The sequence below is a fragment of the Notolepis coatsorum genome (assembly GCF_963971535.1).
Source record: "Notolepis coatsorum genome assembly, chromosome: 1".
Lineage (NCBI taxonomy): Eukaryota > Metazoa > Chordata > Actinopteri > Aulopiformes > Paralepididae > Notolepis > Notolepis coatsorum.
This window is the reverse complement of record NC_140165.1, coordinates 317,105,529-317,124,889: the sequence shown is the minus strand read 5'-3', so window position 1 is coordinate 317,124,889 and position 19,361 is coordinate 317,105,529. Positions and strand designations below refer to the sequence as shown.

Below are 19,361 nucleotides of genomic sequence, written 5' to 3'. Positions count from 1 at the left end.
ATGAGATCCATTAGCCCGGCCCAGATAGTATCATCCTACACCACGCAGTGTCATTAGCGTCACAGTACCAGAGAGAGCCCCGCAGACAGGCCCCTGACTGCTGTCGAATCTAACACACAGATAACAGCACAGCTGCCTGCAGTCATAATGACTCTGTATTCTGTCTGTGTGTGTGTGTGTGTGTGTGTGTGTGTGTGTGTGTGTGTGTGTGTGTGTGTGTGTGTGTGTGTGTGTGTGTGTGTGTGTGTGTGTTTGCGTGTGTGTTTGTATTCAAGGTAAAGTGGGTAAGAAGTGAGTGATTGACATGGCGGGGCGGGGGGGGGGGGGGGGGGCACAACCATCTGCATATAATCGACATTTAGACACAGATCATTACACAGTATGTACAGGATGTACACACGCACACAGACACACACACAGACACACGCACACAGACACACACACGGATGCACACACACACATGGAGGAGGAGGGAAATGATCCTCCTCTGTCTCAGAGGCGCCTCTCTCAGGCCTGGCAGGCGGTGTGTTGTGACCCGGCAACCTCCTAATAAACACATGCTGTCGTTCATCAGTCCTGCGTGACAGTAACCGCTGTGCGATCTCCGCTCCGCTGTCACCGTCGCGTGATCACAACCTGATCGCTGTCGCGGCGGCTGGTAATGGAGCGAAACGCGAGAGGAGCGGGCCTTTTCCAGAGAGAGGAGAGCGGGCCTTTTCCAGAGAGAGGAGCGGGCCTTTTCCAGAGAGAGGAGCGGGCCTTTTCCAGAGAGAGGAGCGGGCCTTTTCCAGAAGAGAGGAGTTGATTGATATATATATATATTTTTTATCTACTTTTTCTCCCATTTTCTATTTTTCTCCCATCCCAATTTCGTATCGTCCAATTCTACCCTCCCCTGTCTCGAACGCTGTTAGACCATGCCTCCCACAAGCCGGCTGCAATGTGGACGAAGCCTTGCATCACGTGTCCCCCCCGGTACTCGAGGAAGCAGCCGTCACATCTTTTCACCCGCACAGCGCGATCTCTCAGCATCGGGGGTCTGCGTTTGGAGGGCACGCCGCCCCCGTCGCTTCCTGATTCTGCGCAGGCGCACCAACCGACCTGTAGGAGTTGCTGTCCACAACGTCTGATCCCCACCCATCAGCTTCCCACCCTCTAATACTGTCAATTGTATTAGTATGAACGACCAGCCAAGCTGATAGCAATGCGGAGAGCTGGGCTCGAACCCAGCGTCTCCTGCATTGGTGGCGAGTGCCTTGCCCACTACACCACCTAGCCGCCCTAGTTGATTGATTTATTGATTTTATTTATGGATCCAAAGACACAACAAATCCAAGGGATGACATGCAAAAGTGACAACACTTATTTCCAGCATGGTCCACGGTGTTCTGACCAAAGGACATATACAAATTCAAACCTTTTATTTTACCCAGGGTAGGTTCGCTGAGCACAGATGCTCTTTTTCAGCCACGCCCTGCTTCACATTCACACAGTTCCATTCATACCTGGGAGCTGCCCAGTACAACCACAGTCTGACACCATTGGCCACTGAGCAACTCCACTGGAGCAGTTGGGGGTTAAGTGCCTTGCTCAATACCATCTTTCTTATACCATCATTAAAACAACAATCCAAGTATGACCTGACGGCTATCCGGCCACTTTACCCCGGAGATATGAGCGAACCTGACCTTTAAATATTCCTCTAGATCAGCGGTTCCCAAACTTTTTTGCCGTGCACCCCCTGTCACCTCCCGACCTAGCTGACGCACCCCCCAATGTGTTTCTGTTAGAAAAAATTGTTGCTGGTCTCCGTGCACAGATTTTATTTTTTATTTTATCTCTTCCCACGGCGACTATTGATAGGGAATTTCTTTATTTAATTAAAATGTTCACGACAACATGGATGCATGTACTCTGCCAGCATGTTTAATATCCATAATACTAAAGGTTTGACTAAGATTTTTATGAAATTTTATTGTCACGCACCACCTAGAGGGCGCTCTTGTGCTGCGCGCACCACAGTTTGGGAACCACGGCTCTAGATCCTGACAGTTTTATCCTCCAGAAGAGAGGAGTTGATTGATATATATATATTTTTTTTTTATCTACTTTTTCTCCCATTTTCTATTTTTCTCCTGAGTGGAAGGCTGTTCCACGTTGAGATCCCAGTGTAGAAAAATTTGCTCTGAGCCATAGACTTGACCCGCGGCACCTTACAAGAGTGAACACTGCCCCTGGTATTGGGTCCATGATGATGATGGTGATGAAGACTTTATTTCAGACTCAAGGTCCATATTACACATAATACAAAACAACAACAAGAATACAATAACAAAAGAAACAAGGCCAACAACATAGATTAAAATTAGGGCTGTCAGTTTATCGCGTTAATTAGATGAATTAATTACACAGCAAATTATCGCGTTATGAAAATTAACTCAAAATGTATTATATATATATATATTTTTTTTAAGATTGATTTTTTAGGGCGGTCAGGTGGCGTAGCGGAGATTGCGTTCGTCACCAACACCGGAGACGCTGGATTCGCCTGTTTGAATCCAGCTCCCAGCTCCGGCGTTGTCACCAGCTTGGCTGGCCGTTCACACTAATACAATTGGCAGTATTAGAGGGTGGGAGAAGCTGGCGGGGTGGGTCCGGGTCGTTGTAAACAGCGACTCCTACAGTTCGGTCGGGGCGCCTGCTCAGCGCGGATAGGATCTAAGGGGGGGTAGTGTGATCCTTCCACACGTTACACCCTCTCAGTGAGAGTCCGCGCTGCCAGGTGAAAAGAAGCGGTTGATTGGCTAGACGTGTGTCGGAGGAAGCACGTGGTAGCCTCCACTCTCCCAGACCGACTGTGGGGGGTAAGTGCGCAGCGACCAGGAAGGGGATTGGGAATTGGCATAACGACTAACATTGGGATGGGAGAAAATCGGAGGAAAAAGTAGGGAGAAAAAGAAAGAAAAAAATGATTTTTTTTAGCATTTATTGCTTTATTCCTGGTCAGACATGACCGACAGATGAGGAGAGGATGAACGGGAGAAGAGGCCGGAGGAAGACATGCGACAAATGTCACCGGGGGAGCGGGAAGCGAACCCGGGACGGCCGTGTAGGTGTGCGATGTTGATGGTGTTGATGAAGGCAGCGTGACCTCCCACGCGTTACACTTCACCAATCAGAGTCCTCGCTGCCAGGTGAAAAAAGAGTCACTGGCTGTCGCCGCGTGTGTCGGAGGATGCACGCGGATGACTTCAGGGTTCCCTTTTACCGACCAGTACTGTAGGAGAACATGCGCACAACCACCAGGTAGGGGAGGGGGGGAATTGGCACAACGACTAAATCGGGACGGGGAGAAAACAGAGACAAATCTGAGAAAGAGACGATTAAAAGAAAATAAAAACATCAGGTTCCTTAGCAGAGCATGGCAGATGGGGACATTTGTAGTCACAAACAAATGGCTTGCACTAGTCCATCCTGGGAGCTGAAGGAGGATCCTAAATGCATCATTATATGCTACCTGCAGTTTTTAAATTTGTGCTGTGCTATAATTACACCATAGGTGTGCAGTATAAAATGGAGTACAATAGGCTCTGAACAGGCTTATTTTTACATTTCCGTGCCAGCATATTGGCCCATGCATACAGTTTGCAGCACTGGCGCTGCACATCAACATCATCACACATGTCATCAGTGATATTGTGACCCGAATATCGCACACTTCACCACATCTAGAGCGCAGTCAGACTATCATAACACCACTCTTTTTAGTGTTGAATTTGATATCATGTTGTGTATACCATACACAGAGCAGGCTTTAAGCAGTTGCTGTAAACCAGCACTATAGGGGGACAGTATGACTAAGTCATCAGCATAGATCAGATGGTTGATAAGGCTCTCCCCCACCATATTGCACCATATTGATCTGATACTTCAGATAGCTTGGGGCTGTACCATTTACTATGTTGAACATGTGGTTAAGTTTCATCTGTTCAACCCTGAGGTGCACTGGTAGCAGTCCCACCCAGGGTTTCCGTTGTCCGGTAATTACCGTGTTTTTTTACCGGGGAAATCTGTTGAAGTCCGACATATTTAAATATCTCCGGTCATAATGTCCTGTGAAAATAATTCCCTCTAAGCACAATTTGAATTGTATTAAAATAGTTACATTTGTTTCATTGTTGCTTCACCAAGCAGGTCTAATAATGACAACGATGTGTGTTCCTATATCATATCACGCGCACAGCAAGTTTGCAGCGCGACCTGTGGTTTGCTGATGAGAATGGCGGGGCGGGAGCTGATGCTGGATTAGCGAGAAGCATGCAACTGCAGAGCCGCAGAGCTCACAGTTGTGCGCGCACAGTGCAATACTCCAATTCAGCCATTGGCAATTCAGCCACTGGGTGGGTGGCACTGCTGAGCGGTCCCCAGACCGGACCTGATGGCACCGCTGGCTCTGCGGCTCTGCAGTTGCATACTATTGGGATTAGTTTAACGCCTCGTTGAACGTTTCAGTGAACCCCACGATAATGTTGCCGTCTCTCTCTGCCAAATTTCTCAGTTCTTCGCTTGATATAATTAATACAAATGTCCAATATAACGGAATTCGTTAGCTCATAAAAATGTGATTATAACAGACTGCTGTTTAATGTCGGGCCGACTGCCCACAGACACCTATTTGATTTAAAGTCGGCAGCAGCACGGAGTCTCGAGGGACTTATTTTATTTGGAATATAATGACTGTATACGCAAAAGTAGCCTAGTTTTAAGTTAAAATATTATAAATCGACATGCCTTGAGGATGTCATTCTTTATATAGCCTGCCTATCAATTGTTTTTAAGCTCAATAAACTGACCGGAATTTCTCACATTTGTCCGGGAGATTGAAATCTTCCAGGACACGGAGACCGGCAACAATATTTTCTAACGGAAACCCTCGTCCCACCTTTATGAATTCGGCACTTCCTACATGCGTTCTGGGAGGCACACCTAGTATGTACTGAATAGTGTTGTTTTTGCATCACCTGAAGTTTATTTTTAATTAACTGTACCATGCTGCGCTTGCATAGTCAAAATGACACTGAAGCAAGGAGACCACTAACAGCTTTTTAACAGCAAGTTCAAAAAGCCTGGTATTCCGATACAGGAACTTGAGTTTGCCTGCACACTTGGATAATAATGTTGGCAGCACTAGTGTCACATGAGAGACTGCTCTAGTGTAAGTCCTAGGTACTTGGACACTAGTTTTCCCTGTGACTACTGCTCCGTTACAGGAGACTTCCATGCGATCGACGACTTTGCCTAATCTCCTTGTTGTGCCAAAAAGGATCGACTCAGTCTTGCCTAGGTGAATGGACAGCTTGTTATCGAGGAGCCACTCTCTGGCACTTTCTAGCTCATAACTCAGAGCTCTCTCAATCTCCCTGACATCCCTACCTCGCACCAGAAGGGCTGAATCATCTGCATATAATAATAGTTTACATTTCACAGATGCTGGCATGTCATTGACATATATCAGAAATAATAGAGGACCTAAAATGTATCCTTGAGGCACCCCACATACAATGACCAGAGGTTCTGATCTGACGCATTCCCCCTCACAGACTTGAGTTCTCCCTGTGAGGTAAGAAGTGAACCAACTGACAGCAGTCTGACTAAAACCCAAGCACTCAAGCTTTGACACCAATATAGCGTGGTTCACAGTATCAAAAGCTTTCTGGAGGTCGAGCAAGATCATTCCAACATAATTGCTTGATGTAGTCAATAATATGAATGAGACGGGTCTCTGTGGAGTGGGCTGCTCTGAACCCTGACTGGTGTTCATACAGCAACTTGTTGTCTACTAGATACTCCTCAACCTGCTCATAAACTAGACGCTCAACTACCTTAGACGTAACTGTTAAAATAGAAACCGGCCTATAGTTTCCAACATAGTTTCTGTCTGTTAATCGACACGTTAATAATATGTGCAATTGTTCTAGAAATTACTTTAGAACTGTGCCTCATAAATCTGGCAGGAAGACCTATCGCCTTATTAGTAGCTAGGGCAGATAGGCATACTCTTACCCTTTCCTCCGAGACAGGTCTGATAATGAATGCATCTGGAACTATATTTTTTGTTTTGTAGAATGAGCTCACAAAAGCTTGGCCATAGACTCCTGAGCCACAAGGCAGTTTATCCACCAAGCAGGCAGCAATTGTTGTAAAGAAAGTATTAAAATAGCAAGCCACCTTCCCCTTATCAAAGCACACAACCTTTATTTCAAGTCCAATATTTCCATTTCTAGCTTTGTTCCTTCCTGTGCAACCTAATTCACCAAGAATTGTCCACAGTTTCTTGTGCTGGTTGGCATTTTCTGCAATGGAATCTATATAAAATTGAGATGTGGCTCTCCTGGTGCTATAACTAGCTTGATTTCTGAAATAAATAGATCTCTCATGGTCTGTGGGCAGTTTTGTCATTTTGAACGTTCTAAAAATAGTAATCGAATCCAATCACGGTGGCTGGTGGCTTCTACAATTAACAGCAACTGTCACTTTCTTTAACCCCAATTTATTTTGTACATTATTTTCTTTAGAACAGAATAGGGTCTCTGTGGTGGTCGGTAGACAGTGGCTCAGGAGGTAGAGCGGGTCGTCTGGTAATCCGGAGGTTCCCGGGTTTTGATTCCCGCTCCTCCCGGGCAGCGTGTCCCTGAGCAAGGCACTTAACCCCTAACTGCTCCCGATGAGAAGGTCGGCAGCACCTCGCACGGTCGCCTCCGCCGTCGGTGTGTGGACGTGTGAGTGAACGGGTAGAATGTGAGGAACAAAAATTGTAAAGCTCTTTGGACAAAAGCTGCGATATAAATGCACCATTATTATAGACAAACCTACCAGCCACAGCCTGTATTTCCCAGCATTTGACTGGTGTTGATTTACCCAGAGTCCAATATTCTCGTCCTCCGTCCTTCTCACCTCTTCGTTGTAATCGGGACGCGAGGAGGCGGAGAACGAGGAAAGACTAGCCAGACATTCCACACAGCCCTCCGCTCCAAGTAGTATCATGACATCATCACTGTGTGACAGGTGACCGAGAGGTCTTTTCTTTGCCACGTCGAGGTCACTTGTGGGGCCAGTGTGGCGGGGCTAAGTAACACCCCGGTGCCAGCCTCATGACCCTGCTTCTGCCATGTCCGACCTACTGCCAGGAAGTGGATCTCATACCGCTGTCATACCCCGGATGAATTGGCCTCGAGAGGAAGGAGGAACATCACACTGCAGTAATAATCACCGTCTTCAGGCGTCGGCGCTGACGCACACATCCTGGGAGGCCTATCGTCACGTGCTGTGTCTCCTCCTGCATCCTGCCTGTGTTTACAATTTGATGATGATCAAAATCATCATCATCATCATCATCATTTATTTATTCGTACATGGAATTACCACAGTCCAACAGTACATATTCATATAATTCACCAAATACCATGGCCGAAAGGAACAGGAAGAAGAAAAAAATCTTATATGTACCTGCCCCTACACACACACAACACACCGATAGACATATTGTGTAAAACCAAACAGAATATACCCATTTTGCAAAAAAAATTAAACATCAACACAACCAAATTAAATCAACATAAATAAACCCATTTTGTCTATCTATCAGTCAAACTACATATTTAGGTTCATTCATTTACACACAAATCAAATGTATTTGTGAAGCCCGAAATCACAAGGCAATGCCCCCCATGGGCTGCACAAGTGTTCTTGAACAAGTCGAGAAGAAGAAACATCACACAATGAATCGAGAACAAAAAAAACACCATAAAATCCAAATATGCGACACTCCCAGACTTTCCCCGATGAAGATGAGGAACGACTCACTAAAAACCCAGCAATAGGGGAACAAAGGTACCACAGGTGATGTGGAGGAGAGACACCTCAGATGGGCCGTTCAAAGGGGGGATCCCCCAACTGGATGTGGTGATAATATAGTGTTGCTGTGGATGATGGATGGGTGGAGAATAAAACAGGCGAATAGTACTACATATTTGTACATATTATTATGTATTTTCTTTTTTACTTTTGTTTAACTCTTTGTGTTAATAAATAAATACAAATACAAAAAAATATACATGTAACAAAACACATGATCTTGGTGTTTCGGGTCCATTCCTCTGAGGTTAGAGTTAGCTTGTCTTAGATTAGCTCGTCTCCATTGGGTCGTCAGGAGGTAGAGCGGGTCATCTGGTAGTCGGAAGGTTCCCGGCTTCGATTCCCCTCTCCTCCCGGGCAGCGTGTCGAAGTGTCCTTGAGCAAGACACTTAACCCCTAACTGCTCCCGATGTATCTCTCTGAAATGAAGAAGTCTTTATTTATCATGCAGATAATACATATTATAGTATATTATTATCACTATGTCTGAGAACTGCTGTGTGAGAAAGAAACACGGTCCTAACAGCATGAAATACCCTGACAGCGTGTACTACTAGTATCCCTACTAACCACAATAGTATACTGTGGGCTGTACTAGTACAATATCAACATGTAACATCATGACAGCTTCAACATGCTACGTACAAACTATACTAAACCCCAAACATAATAATAATAATAATAATAATAATAATAATAATAATAATAATAATTGTATTATTACTCATACCACACAGCATTGTGGGTAGTTTTTGCTGAACCCACCAGGGTCAGCCTACATAAGACATGTCTCCCCTGTTGGTCTGGGGAGGGTGTAGACTACCACATGTCTCCTATGTCGGTCTGGGGAGGGTGTAGACTACCACATGTCTCCTCTGTTGGTCTAGGGAGGGTGTAGACTACCACATGTCTCCTCTGTTGGTCTGGGGAGGGTGTAGACTACCACATGTCTCCTCTGTTGGTGTGGGGAGGGTATAGACTACCACATGTCTCCTCTGTTGGTCTAGGGAGGGTGTAGACTACCACATGTCTCCTCTGTCAGTCTGGGGAGGGTGTAGACTACCACATGTCTCCTCTGTTGGTCTGGGGAGGGTATAGACTACCACATGTCTCCTCTGTTGGTCTAGGGAGGGTGTAGACTACCACATGTCTCCTCTGTTGGTCTGGGGCGGGTGTAGACTACCACATGTCTCCTCTGTTGGTCTAGGGAGGGTGTAGACTACCACATGCCTCCTCAGTAAGTCTGGGGAGGGTGTAGACTACCACATGTCTCCTCTGTTGGTCTAGGGAGGGTGTAGACTACCACATGTCTCCTCTGTTGGTCTGGGGAGGGTGTAGACTACCACATGTCTCCTCTGTTGGTCTGGGGAGGGTGTAGACTACCTCTTGTCTCCTCTGTTGGTCTACGGAGGGTGTAGACTACCACATGTCTCCTCTGTTGGTCTGGGGAGGGTGTAGACTACCACATGTATCCTTGGTTGGCCTAGGGAGGGTGTAGACTACCACATGTATCCTTGGTTGGTCTAGGGAGGGTGTAGACTACCACATGCCTCCTCTGATACATGCAGAGTCGCCAGCCGCTTCTTTTCACCTGACAACGTAACGCATGCAGAGGTTCACACTATTTCCCCCAGATCCCCTCCCTGCTGAACAAGCGGCCCGACCCACCAGTAGGTGTCGCTGTTGCGACGACCAGGACTCATACACCGCCGGCTTCCCACTTGCGAACTGTGTTCATACTAGGGACGGCTGACCAAGCCGGAGGTACCGCTGCGGGGAATTGAACCCGGGTCTCTGCGGTAGCCACCCAGACACCCCCTAGACTAAAGCATTTTCCGAGTCAGTTTACTGAAGCGGCGTATTGATTAGCAGGCGCCACACAGAGCGTCTCCTGCTGGCGTGCCGGTCAGTGTTTGTGTCTGTTGCTCTGTCCCGTCCGTCTCCTAACCTTGTGTCGTCCATGTTGTTTCTCCTGTAGCTGTTCATGGACAAGGAGAGGGCAGAAGAGCTGTGGCTGTCCAGGCTGGTGTCCCTCCGGCAGGAGAGGCTCATGGGAAGTCCCGTAACCTGAGGAACACAGAGGACACCCCCCCCCCCCTCCCTCCCTCCCTCCCTCCCTCCCAGGCCTGATTCCTATTTGAAAAAGAAGTCTTCAGAAGAAACAGAAATACTTTGCTATATTTCATGCTTTATTTTTCCTTTCATGGTGTGAATTTGTGAGCCGTCGAAGAGAAGCATTAGTATTAGTTGGTCTCAGGACAGCAACTTGAATCCTTGAGTAATCTTCACTGACCTTATAGGGACCTTTCTAAGAAAAGGTTTCTTTTATTTTTATAGTTGTTTTTTAAACACGTTGGCCAATGAAAATTATTGAAGGGATCAAGTTACCCTTCCGTTACGAGTTCCGTCTTGTAACCAGTCCTCGGGACTGAAGATCCCTTCATCCATCTTTTTTTCTTTTTTTTTTTTTATCTTTTTCCCCCTCCATTTTTCCTCCGATTTTCTCCCATCCCAATGTTAGTCGTATGCCAATTCCCAATCCCCTTCCTGGTCGCTGCGCACTTACCCCCCACAGTCGGTCTGGGAGAGTGGAGGCTACCACGTGCTTCCTCCGACACACGTCCAGCCAATCACCGCTTCTTTTCACCTGGCAGCGCGGATCCTCCCTGAGAGGGCGTAGCGTGTGGAAGGATCACACTACCCCACTCAGGTCCCATCCGCGCTTAGCAGGCGCCCCGACCGAACTGTAGGAGTCGCTGTTTACAACGACCCGGACCCACCCCGCCAGCTTCTCCCACCCTCTAATACAGCCAATTGTATTAGTGTGAACGGCCAGCCAAGCTGGTGACAACGCCGGAGCTGTGAGCTGGATTCGAACAGGCGAATCCTAGCGTCTCCGGGTTTGGTGACAAACGCAATCTCCGCTACGCCACCTAACCGCCTCCATTCATCCATCTTATTGAATCGTTGAGATGTTATCCAAGCGCTACCACCTGCTACTGTACCTACTGTGTGAATTCTTGGTCTGCCCAAAATAAGAAAAATAAGAAAACTACTTACTTTTTTTAACTTACGACTCAGTCCATTAGTCCTGCAGCACTTCTGGGCCTGTATTTATCAAGCATCTCAAAGTAGGAGTGCTGCTCCCGAGACCAGTCGTTGTGAGGTTTATGCTTGTTCCCCGTGAGCTAAGCTGTCTGATCCCAGGTCAGTCCTCCTACTCCTCCCTCTGGTCCTCGCCCACGCCCAGCTGGTCCCAGCTGGTCCCAGTCTACCTGCCGTCTCCCATCAGCCTTCGAAGGAAACACACCCAGGACTTCGGTGAACCTGTCTTTACCCTGTTTTCAAGAGCAACGCTCGTCACTTCTGTCTGTGAGGATCGTGTGAACGAGAGGCTCGTCACTTCTTCTGTCTGTGAGGATGGTGTGAACGAGAGGCTCGTCACTTCTGTCTGTGAGGATCGTGTGAACGAGAGGCTCGTCACTTCTGTCTGTGAGGATCGTGTGAACGAGACGCTCGTCACTTCTGTCTGTGAGGATCGTGTGAACGAGAGGCTCGTCACTTCTTCTGTCTGTGAGGATCGTGTGAACGAGAGGCTCGTCTCTTCTGTCTGTGAGGATCGTGTGAACGAGAGGCTCGTCTCTTCTGTCTGTGAGGATGGTGTGAACGAGAGGCTCGTCACTTCTTCTGTCTGTGAGGATCGTGTGAACGAGAGGCTCGTCACTTCTGTCTGTGAGGATCGTGTGAACGAGAGGCTCGTCACTTCTGTCTGTGAGGATCGTGTGAACGAGAGGCTCGTCTCTTCTGTCTGTGAGGATCGTGTGAACGAGAGGCTCGTCACTTCTGTCTGTGAGGATCGTGTGAATGAGACGCTCATCACTTCTGTCTGTGAGGATCGTGTGAACGAGAGGCTCGTCACTTCTGTCTGTGAGGATCGTGTGAACGAGAGGCTCGTCACTTCTGTCTGTGAGGATCGTGTGAACGAGAGGCTCGTCACTTCTGTCTGTGAGGATCGTGTGAACGAGACGCTCATCACTTCTGTCTGTGAGGATCGTGTGAACGAGAGGCTCGTCACTTCTGTCTGTGAGGATCGTGTGAACGAGAGGCTCGTCACTTCTTCTGTCTGTGAGGATCGTGTGAACGAGAGGCTCGTCACTTCTTCTGTGAGGATCGTGTGAACGAGAGGCTCGTCACTTCTGTCTGTGAGGATCGTGTGAACGAGAGGCTCGTCACTTCTGTCTGTGAGGATCGTGTGAATGAGACGCTCATCACTTCTGTCTGTGAGGATCGTGTGAACGAGAGGCTCGTCACTTCTGTCTGTGAGGATCGTGTGAACGAGAGGCTCGTCACTTCTGTCTGTGAGGATGGTGTGAACGAGAGGCTCGTCACTTCTGTCTGTGAGGATCGTGTGAACGAGAGGCTCATCACTTCTGTCTGTGAGGATCGTGTGAATGAGAGGCTCGTCACTTCTGTCTGTGAGGATCGTGTGAACGAGACGCTCGTCACTTCTGTCTGTGAGGATCATCGTGTGAACGAGAGGCTCGTCACTTCTGTCTGTGAGGATGGTGTGAACGAGACGCTTGTATGTGTCCATGTAACTCGATTGACGATGAAACAACATGATGAAATCTGTCCTAAAGAAAAGTCCTCAAGGTTCAATAAAATTATCTCATGTTTGTCATAACTATTTGTTCCATTTTGTAATTAGCAAATAAAGTTGTGGTTTTTTTGTGAGTGAAAACGGACTTGTTATTTTGTGATAAGATAAGGTATTACTTTATTGATCCCCTTGGGGAAATTCAGGCCCATAGCAGCATGGGTGGGGTGGGGTGGGGGGGGGGGGGGGGGGTTCAGGTACGGGCAGGGTAATAGTAGAAGGCATAAATATAGGCAATAGAATTATAGTACAGATACAAATAAGCAGTGTAAACAATATAATTAACTAAGAATATAAGAATAATGATGAACAGTGTAATCAAAGTTGCAGATTTAAATAAATAATACATTTTCCATTACATTTCTTGAGATCAATGATTTGTTTTGATTTGATATTGTTTGTATTTATTTACATGTTCGAAATAAAGATTTCAAATAAAAAAATAAAATAAAAAAAGGGGGGGGGGGTACAGGTATGGGCAGGTTAATAGTAGGAGACATAAATACAGGCAATCAAATTATAGTACAGTAAAAAAAAAAAAAAAAAAAAAAGCAGTGTAAACCATATAATTAACTCTGAATGTAGGCAGTCTGATCAAAGGTGCAGATAAAGGTCTATGCGCCCTCTCAGTCATATACAGTATATATATATATCGGTTATATATAGCCAGCATAGCACTTAGCATCTGAATATATACTGTGAGTAAGTAAAGTATACACAAGGTCCCCTAACTGCGATGATGATGATGATGAAGATGCTGATAGCATGTACTCTATAGATATGTGCTGAGTAAGAGGAAGGCAGCCCGCTCTCCACACAGATGGATGTTATTATTAATAGACTCAACGTTGTGTTACTAAACCTGTCATTTAACAGCAGTCTGACTCGGCCTGAACCAACATTATCCATTAGTCTGTGAGTAGGGGTCAAGGGTTATAGTTCAACGGGATCAACGGTCACAGGACCAAAATAGAGGCCTGCCTGCCTACCCCTGCACTAGCCCCCCCCCCCCCCCCATTGGCTATTTATATACCGCTCAGTGTTTTCAATTCTACTCTATTCAACATCAAGGACTTAATTCTTCTTCAGAATCCTCTCTCCATTGACTATATTATCCACACAGTGGCCATTTGTGCTCTTATGTCATGCTCAGGTTGGGATCGTGGAACAGGGTGGAAACTTTAAGGAATCCCAACCTGCAGCATGACATGACATGCAGCCGTCGTGTGAATAAATGGTCGAATCGGCCCTCGTTCTGTTAATTCTTTTTTATTCTGTTCTATTTTTCTTGTCGGGGCTGAACAGAGTCTAGACTTGACGTCTATTTGTGGATAAGACCAGATGGTCCAGAGCTATACTAGGGAAGGGACACAATGTCTCACTCCATACGGCCAGAGAAATTAAATCGGAGCCTATATTATTATGTGAAAAGAAAAAAGATGAAACCTTCAATTAATGCTTTGTGTCAGACTGACCCAGTTTTCATGTGTGTGTGTGCAGTGCACATGCATGTTATGTATTCTATGTGCACCAGGGTGCGTGTGTGTGCGTGCATGCGTGTGTGTGTGTGTGCGTGCAGGTCTCAGCAGATGGTCTTTCTTACATCAGTCTGTCAGCCACATGCCTGAGTGTCGGATGGCAGTCCCACAGAATCCTCGTCGTACACAACTGGTATCAACAAAGAAGCACTTCATAAACAAGTGGCTACGTTTGATTATCTCTTGATGAAAAACAAGCTATTTAGATTCAGGTTACACCGGACTGACTCCCCGTAGTAGTAGCCTTTTTGACGATCTATATTCAGAGCCTCTTTGAGTCTGTCTCTTGAGTTGCTTTGCAGTGTTTCCAACCGGGCTATTTATGGTGATGGTGGTGGCCGGGGCCGGTCAGAACACACAGTGGGAGCAATGGACAGCGTGTAAGATGAGACTTTTAATGTGTTATTGTATTAGTTTGGGGAAATCTATTTTGTATACCGGCACAAATAAATAAATACATCTATGAGAAACACACTGCTTCGCTCTGTGAAGGGATGACGGTTGACATGCGCACTAATTAAACCACAGTGAAAAGATAAAGGCGAGGCCAGAGCTCTTTGATAAAAAAAACTAAACGTCAATTAGTATAGTACAGTTACCCCGACCTCCAATGTACAGTTTCTTTGTCAAATGTATATACTCTCTTTTTTTAGACTATTTTTGTATCACAAACAGTACTGTATTTGTAAATCTGGTATGTCATAATTAAATGTCTAGATGTAGCAGTACTGTCTATCTGTATGTCATTATGTTATCATGATGAATTGAAAATGAGGGAACCCTGATGTAAACAAGACGAAAGTCTTTCTCTGGTCTGCATCCCCTGCCTTAACAATTGTGTGTATTGAGCCGTATACTGTATTGTTTGTACCCATTCTGCAATCTGTTAATAAAAATGTTCCAATCAATCAATTTGTCGAAATTGACCAGTGCGCCGTTGTCATGGCAGCCACCCGCCACAACACGGAACCAACTACGGTAAGTCTTTGAATAACTAGCCAATCAGAGGGCTGGGTTGGGGTCACGTGAGTCCCTGGTCGTGTCGCTGCTTAGCGTTACGTTAGTGAGTTCACAGTGCAGTCAGTCACAGACAGTCAGCAGGCGCGTCTATACTGTCTACACCTGTACCGGCGAATAGAGACATCATATCATATTATATACAGTATATATATAAAGTCCTCCAGTGAGAGATCTATACCGGTATTTTAGTAGTAAATCAACGCTCCGCGGGGATGTTTGGAAACAGTCTTCTCAGGGATTTTGACGAGGACCCGTTCTTCTCGTGAGTATAATGATGAACCTTGTTTATTATACAATGCAGCATAACCGTTAGATAATATTATACTTGTAAATGTGTGATTTCGTTATTGACTTGTCATCACTAGTCTAACCTATAGTAGCCACGCAAATAGAAAAAACTTGCACTACTAATAATGTCAATCCAAATCTAAATCCAGATTGTCTACGATTTGCATATTATTGTAGTGTGTTTATATAGGTTTATTATAGACGGTTTTATTGGGATTGTGTTGCTCGGGAACAGTTTGGACCCAAATATGTTGTTATTATTATTATTATTATTGCTGTTGAAACCGCCGTCTATAAACCATAATATAGCCGTTTCGATTGGTCAACCATCAACGGGTTTCTGCAGACTCAACCCACCTCCTCCAATGTACAGTTTCTTCGTCAAATGTATATACTCTCTTTTTCAGACTCTTTTTGTATCACAAACAGTACTGTATTTGTAAATCTGCTATGTCATAAATGTCTAGATGCAACAGTAGCCTACTGTCTACCTGTATGACTCATGTATGTCATTATGAATTGAAAACGGGGGACCCTGATGTAAACAAGACAAAAGTCTTTCTCTGGTCTGCATCCCCTTAACAAGTGTGTGTATTGAGCCGTACTGTACTGTACCCATTCTGCAATCTGTTAATACAAATGTCAATCAATCAATCAATCACTGCTATTACATTTCCTAACCCAGGACATAGATCCAGGATGTTGACATGGCCTTTTAGTCCTACATTTGTCAATAAAACTATGGTATATATATATTATATATATATGCATAGGGACAGACTTGTACCCTAAATGAAAGAGAACAGCCATACAGTCAATTCCCGTCCCGATTCACAATTAATTAATTAATTAATTGACCGGTTAACGTCGGGATCACGTGACATCAGTGGACGCCACAGCTTCGTCTGTTCCCTGTATAGTCTATAGTGTGTCCTGTGTCGCTAAACTGGCGAACGCAGGTGATTGACTTCACTGTTTGTCACCATCATGGGGCCTCTTTATTAATGATGAACAGCAAGCCAAGCGACCGAACGAGTTAAAATGCCACGTCATCTTCCAGTTAAGGAGAACAAATTGACCTACAACATCCTTAATTGAATTTGAGTTGAGGTCAAAGACACAAGGCCTCGTGTTAATGTGCAGAACCTGATGATGTGACCCTTCCTTCCTTCCTTCCTTCCTTCCTTCCTTCCTTCCTTCCTTCCTTCCTTCCTTCCTTCCTTCCTTCCTTCCTTCCTTCCTTCTTTCCTTCCTTCCTTCCTTCTCTTGTTCCTGCCACCTCCCCTCCTCTCCACTCAGTTCGGCGAGGTAGGACCCCTTTCAGCATCACCTCCTCATCCCTCAGCACCGTTTCACAGTTCCTGCAGGAGAACACTGAGCTGATTCCTCTTCCTCCTCTTGCCTTTCTCTCCCTCCTCTTCCTCCTCTCCCTCCTCTTCCTCTTCTCCCTCTTGTCCCTCTTCTTCCTCCTTTCCCTCCTCTTCCTCCTCTTGCCTTTCTCTTCCTCCTCTCCCTCCTCTTCCTTCTCTTGCCTTCCCCTTCCTCCTCTCCCTCCTCTTGCCTTCCCCCTTCCTCCCCTTCCTCCTCTCCCTCCTCTTGCCTGCCCCTTCCTCCTCTTGCCTTCCCCTTCCTCCTCTTCCTCCTCTCCCTCCTCTTCCTCCTGTCCCTCCTCTTCCTCCTGTCCCTCTTCCTCCTCTTGCCTTCCTCTTCCTCCTTTTCCTCCTCTTGCCTTCCTACTCTTCCTCCTCTTGCCTTCCCCTTCCTCCTGTCCCCCTTCCTCCTCTTCCTCCTCTTGCCTTCCCCTTCCTCCTCTTCCTCCTCTTGCCTTCCCCTTCCTCCTCTTCCTCCTCTTGCCTTCCCCTTCCTCCTCTTCCTCCTGTCACTCTCCCTCCTCTTCCTCCTCTTCCTCCTCTCCCTCCTCTTTCTCATGTCCCTCTTCCTCCTCTTGCCTTCCCCTTCCTCCTCTTCCTCCTCTCCCTCCTCTTGCCTTCCCCTTCCTCCTCTCCCTCCTGTCCCCCTTCCTCCTCTTCCTCCTCTTGCCTTCCCCTTCCTCCTCTTCCTCCTATTGTCTTCCCCTTCCTCCTCTTCCTCCTATTGCCTTCCCCTTCCTCCTATTCCTCCTCTTCCTCATCTTGCCTTCCTCCTGTCCCTCCTCTTCCTCCCCATCCTCCTCTTCCTCCTGTCCCTCCCCATCCTCCTCTTCCTCCCCATCTTCCTCCTCTCCCTCCTCTTCCTCCAGGGATCCATTCCAGGCTCACAATGAGCGCGTGCGTCACATGATGCGCAGCTTCTCGGAGCCGTTCGGGGGTCACTTCGGCCAGTCCCACGCCATGCCCAGCCTGAGGGGGCGGGACCAGGGGCGGGACCAGGGGCGGGGAGCGCCGCTGGGACCACCAGGCTCATCATCCATGATCCACGCTCAGCCACGGCACGAACACAGGGTGAGGAGGACGGATGAGGCTCACGCTCGTCCCCTGGGACCCTTTCTGTCATGTTGTTTAGCTTCTTCTGTGTTGTACAGTATTTAAGTTGTATTTTGTACTTCGGTGCCGTGTGTGTGTGTGTGTGTGTGTGTGTGTGTGTGTGTGTGTATGTGTGTATGTTAGGGGTGTAAAGGTACACGTATCCGTACCGAACCGTTGCAGTGTGTACCGTACCGTACCGTAGCGGCTGTGTACCGAACGAATACAACGGTGTGTTAACCACTAACGACCGCCGCCCACCAGGGGGCTGTTTTTTTTCACAATCTAATATAATTATTATTATTATTATTTTTTTTTAATTATACAAGTCGATTATTAATTTCAATATAGAATATTCGTCGACAGCCCTACAAGTACAGTTAGTTACTGCAGCACACTACATCATCACCCCTGAGTGGAACATGGAAAGCCAAACTTTCCCCCCACTGTACCGAAAACCCGTACCGAACCGTGACTTCAAAACCGAGGTCCGTACCGTGGTTTTTGTGTACCGTTACACCCCCTAGTGTATGTGTGTGTATGTGGGGCAACAGTGGCTCAGGTGGGAGAGCAGTCGTCTGGTAATCAGAATATTCTCGGTTCGATTCCCAAGTGTGTCCATGTGTCCATGAGCGAGACACTTAACCCCCTAACTGCTCCCAGGATGAGCAGGTCGGCACCTCGCACGGTCGCCTCCGCCGTCGGTGTGTGAGTGAGTGAGTGAACGTGTGAATGTGAGGAACAGAATTGTAAAGTGCTTTCGATAAAAGAGTTATATGAATGCACCATTTACCATTACTGTGTGTGTGTGTGTGTGTGTGTGTGTGTGTGTGTGTGTGTGTGTGTGTGTGTGTGTGTGTGTGTGTGTGTGTGTGTGTGTGTGTGTGTGTGTGTGTGTGTGTGTGTGTGTGTGTGTGTGTGTGTGTGTGTGTGTGTGTGTGTGTGTGTGTGTGTGTGTGTGTGCGTGTGTGTGTTACACACACACACACACACACACACACACACACAGCCCTGTGACCTGCTCACTGCGCCCTCCAGAGAAGCAGGAAGAGGCAGGTTGAAGTGGTGCTGGGAGGAAGAGGCAGGCTTCCAGGTGGGGCTGGGCGATAAAACGATAACGATAATTATCGCGGTATATTTTTCCTCGTCGATATTATGAAACATGGTCGATAATAAATCGATAATAAATATAATAAATATAATTATAATATATATTTTTTTTATTGTGACCTGCAACAGGGCAGCTTTAAGACAGTGGACAGACTTGTCTTTCTTGCCTGCAACTTAATAAAGTAATGGCTTTGCTTGTCCAAATGACAATACTGACCAAAATTGAGATTTATTTTTCTCTTGTCCATTTATTTGGTTTGCTTTCTGATTTAAAATACAGTTTGAAACCGTCTGTACACAGTAGGCTATGTGTGCTAGCAGAGCTAGTCTCCAGTCACGAGTCACAGTGCACATGTGCGGTGGTTTGTCCAC

General features: G+C 46.6%; 1 protein-coding gene across 1 annotated transcript in view; it reads left to right on the top strand.

Moving 5' to 3' along the window:
• The first annotated feature begins 17,725 nt into the window (after window positions 1-17,725).
• Window positions 17,726-19,361, top strand: part of mlf1 (myeloid leukemia factor 1) — a 42,554-nt gene continuing 40,918 nt past the window's right edge. Inside the window, exon 1 of the mRNA XM_084331833.1 lies at window positions 17,726-17,858. Within this exon, the coding sequence (XP_084187959.1) occupies window positions 17,748-17,858 (111 nt within the window). The 5' untranslated portion in view covers window positions 17,726-17,747. The remainder of the gene's footprint in view (window positions 17,859-19,361) is intronic.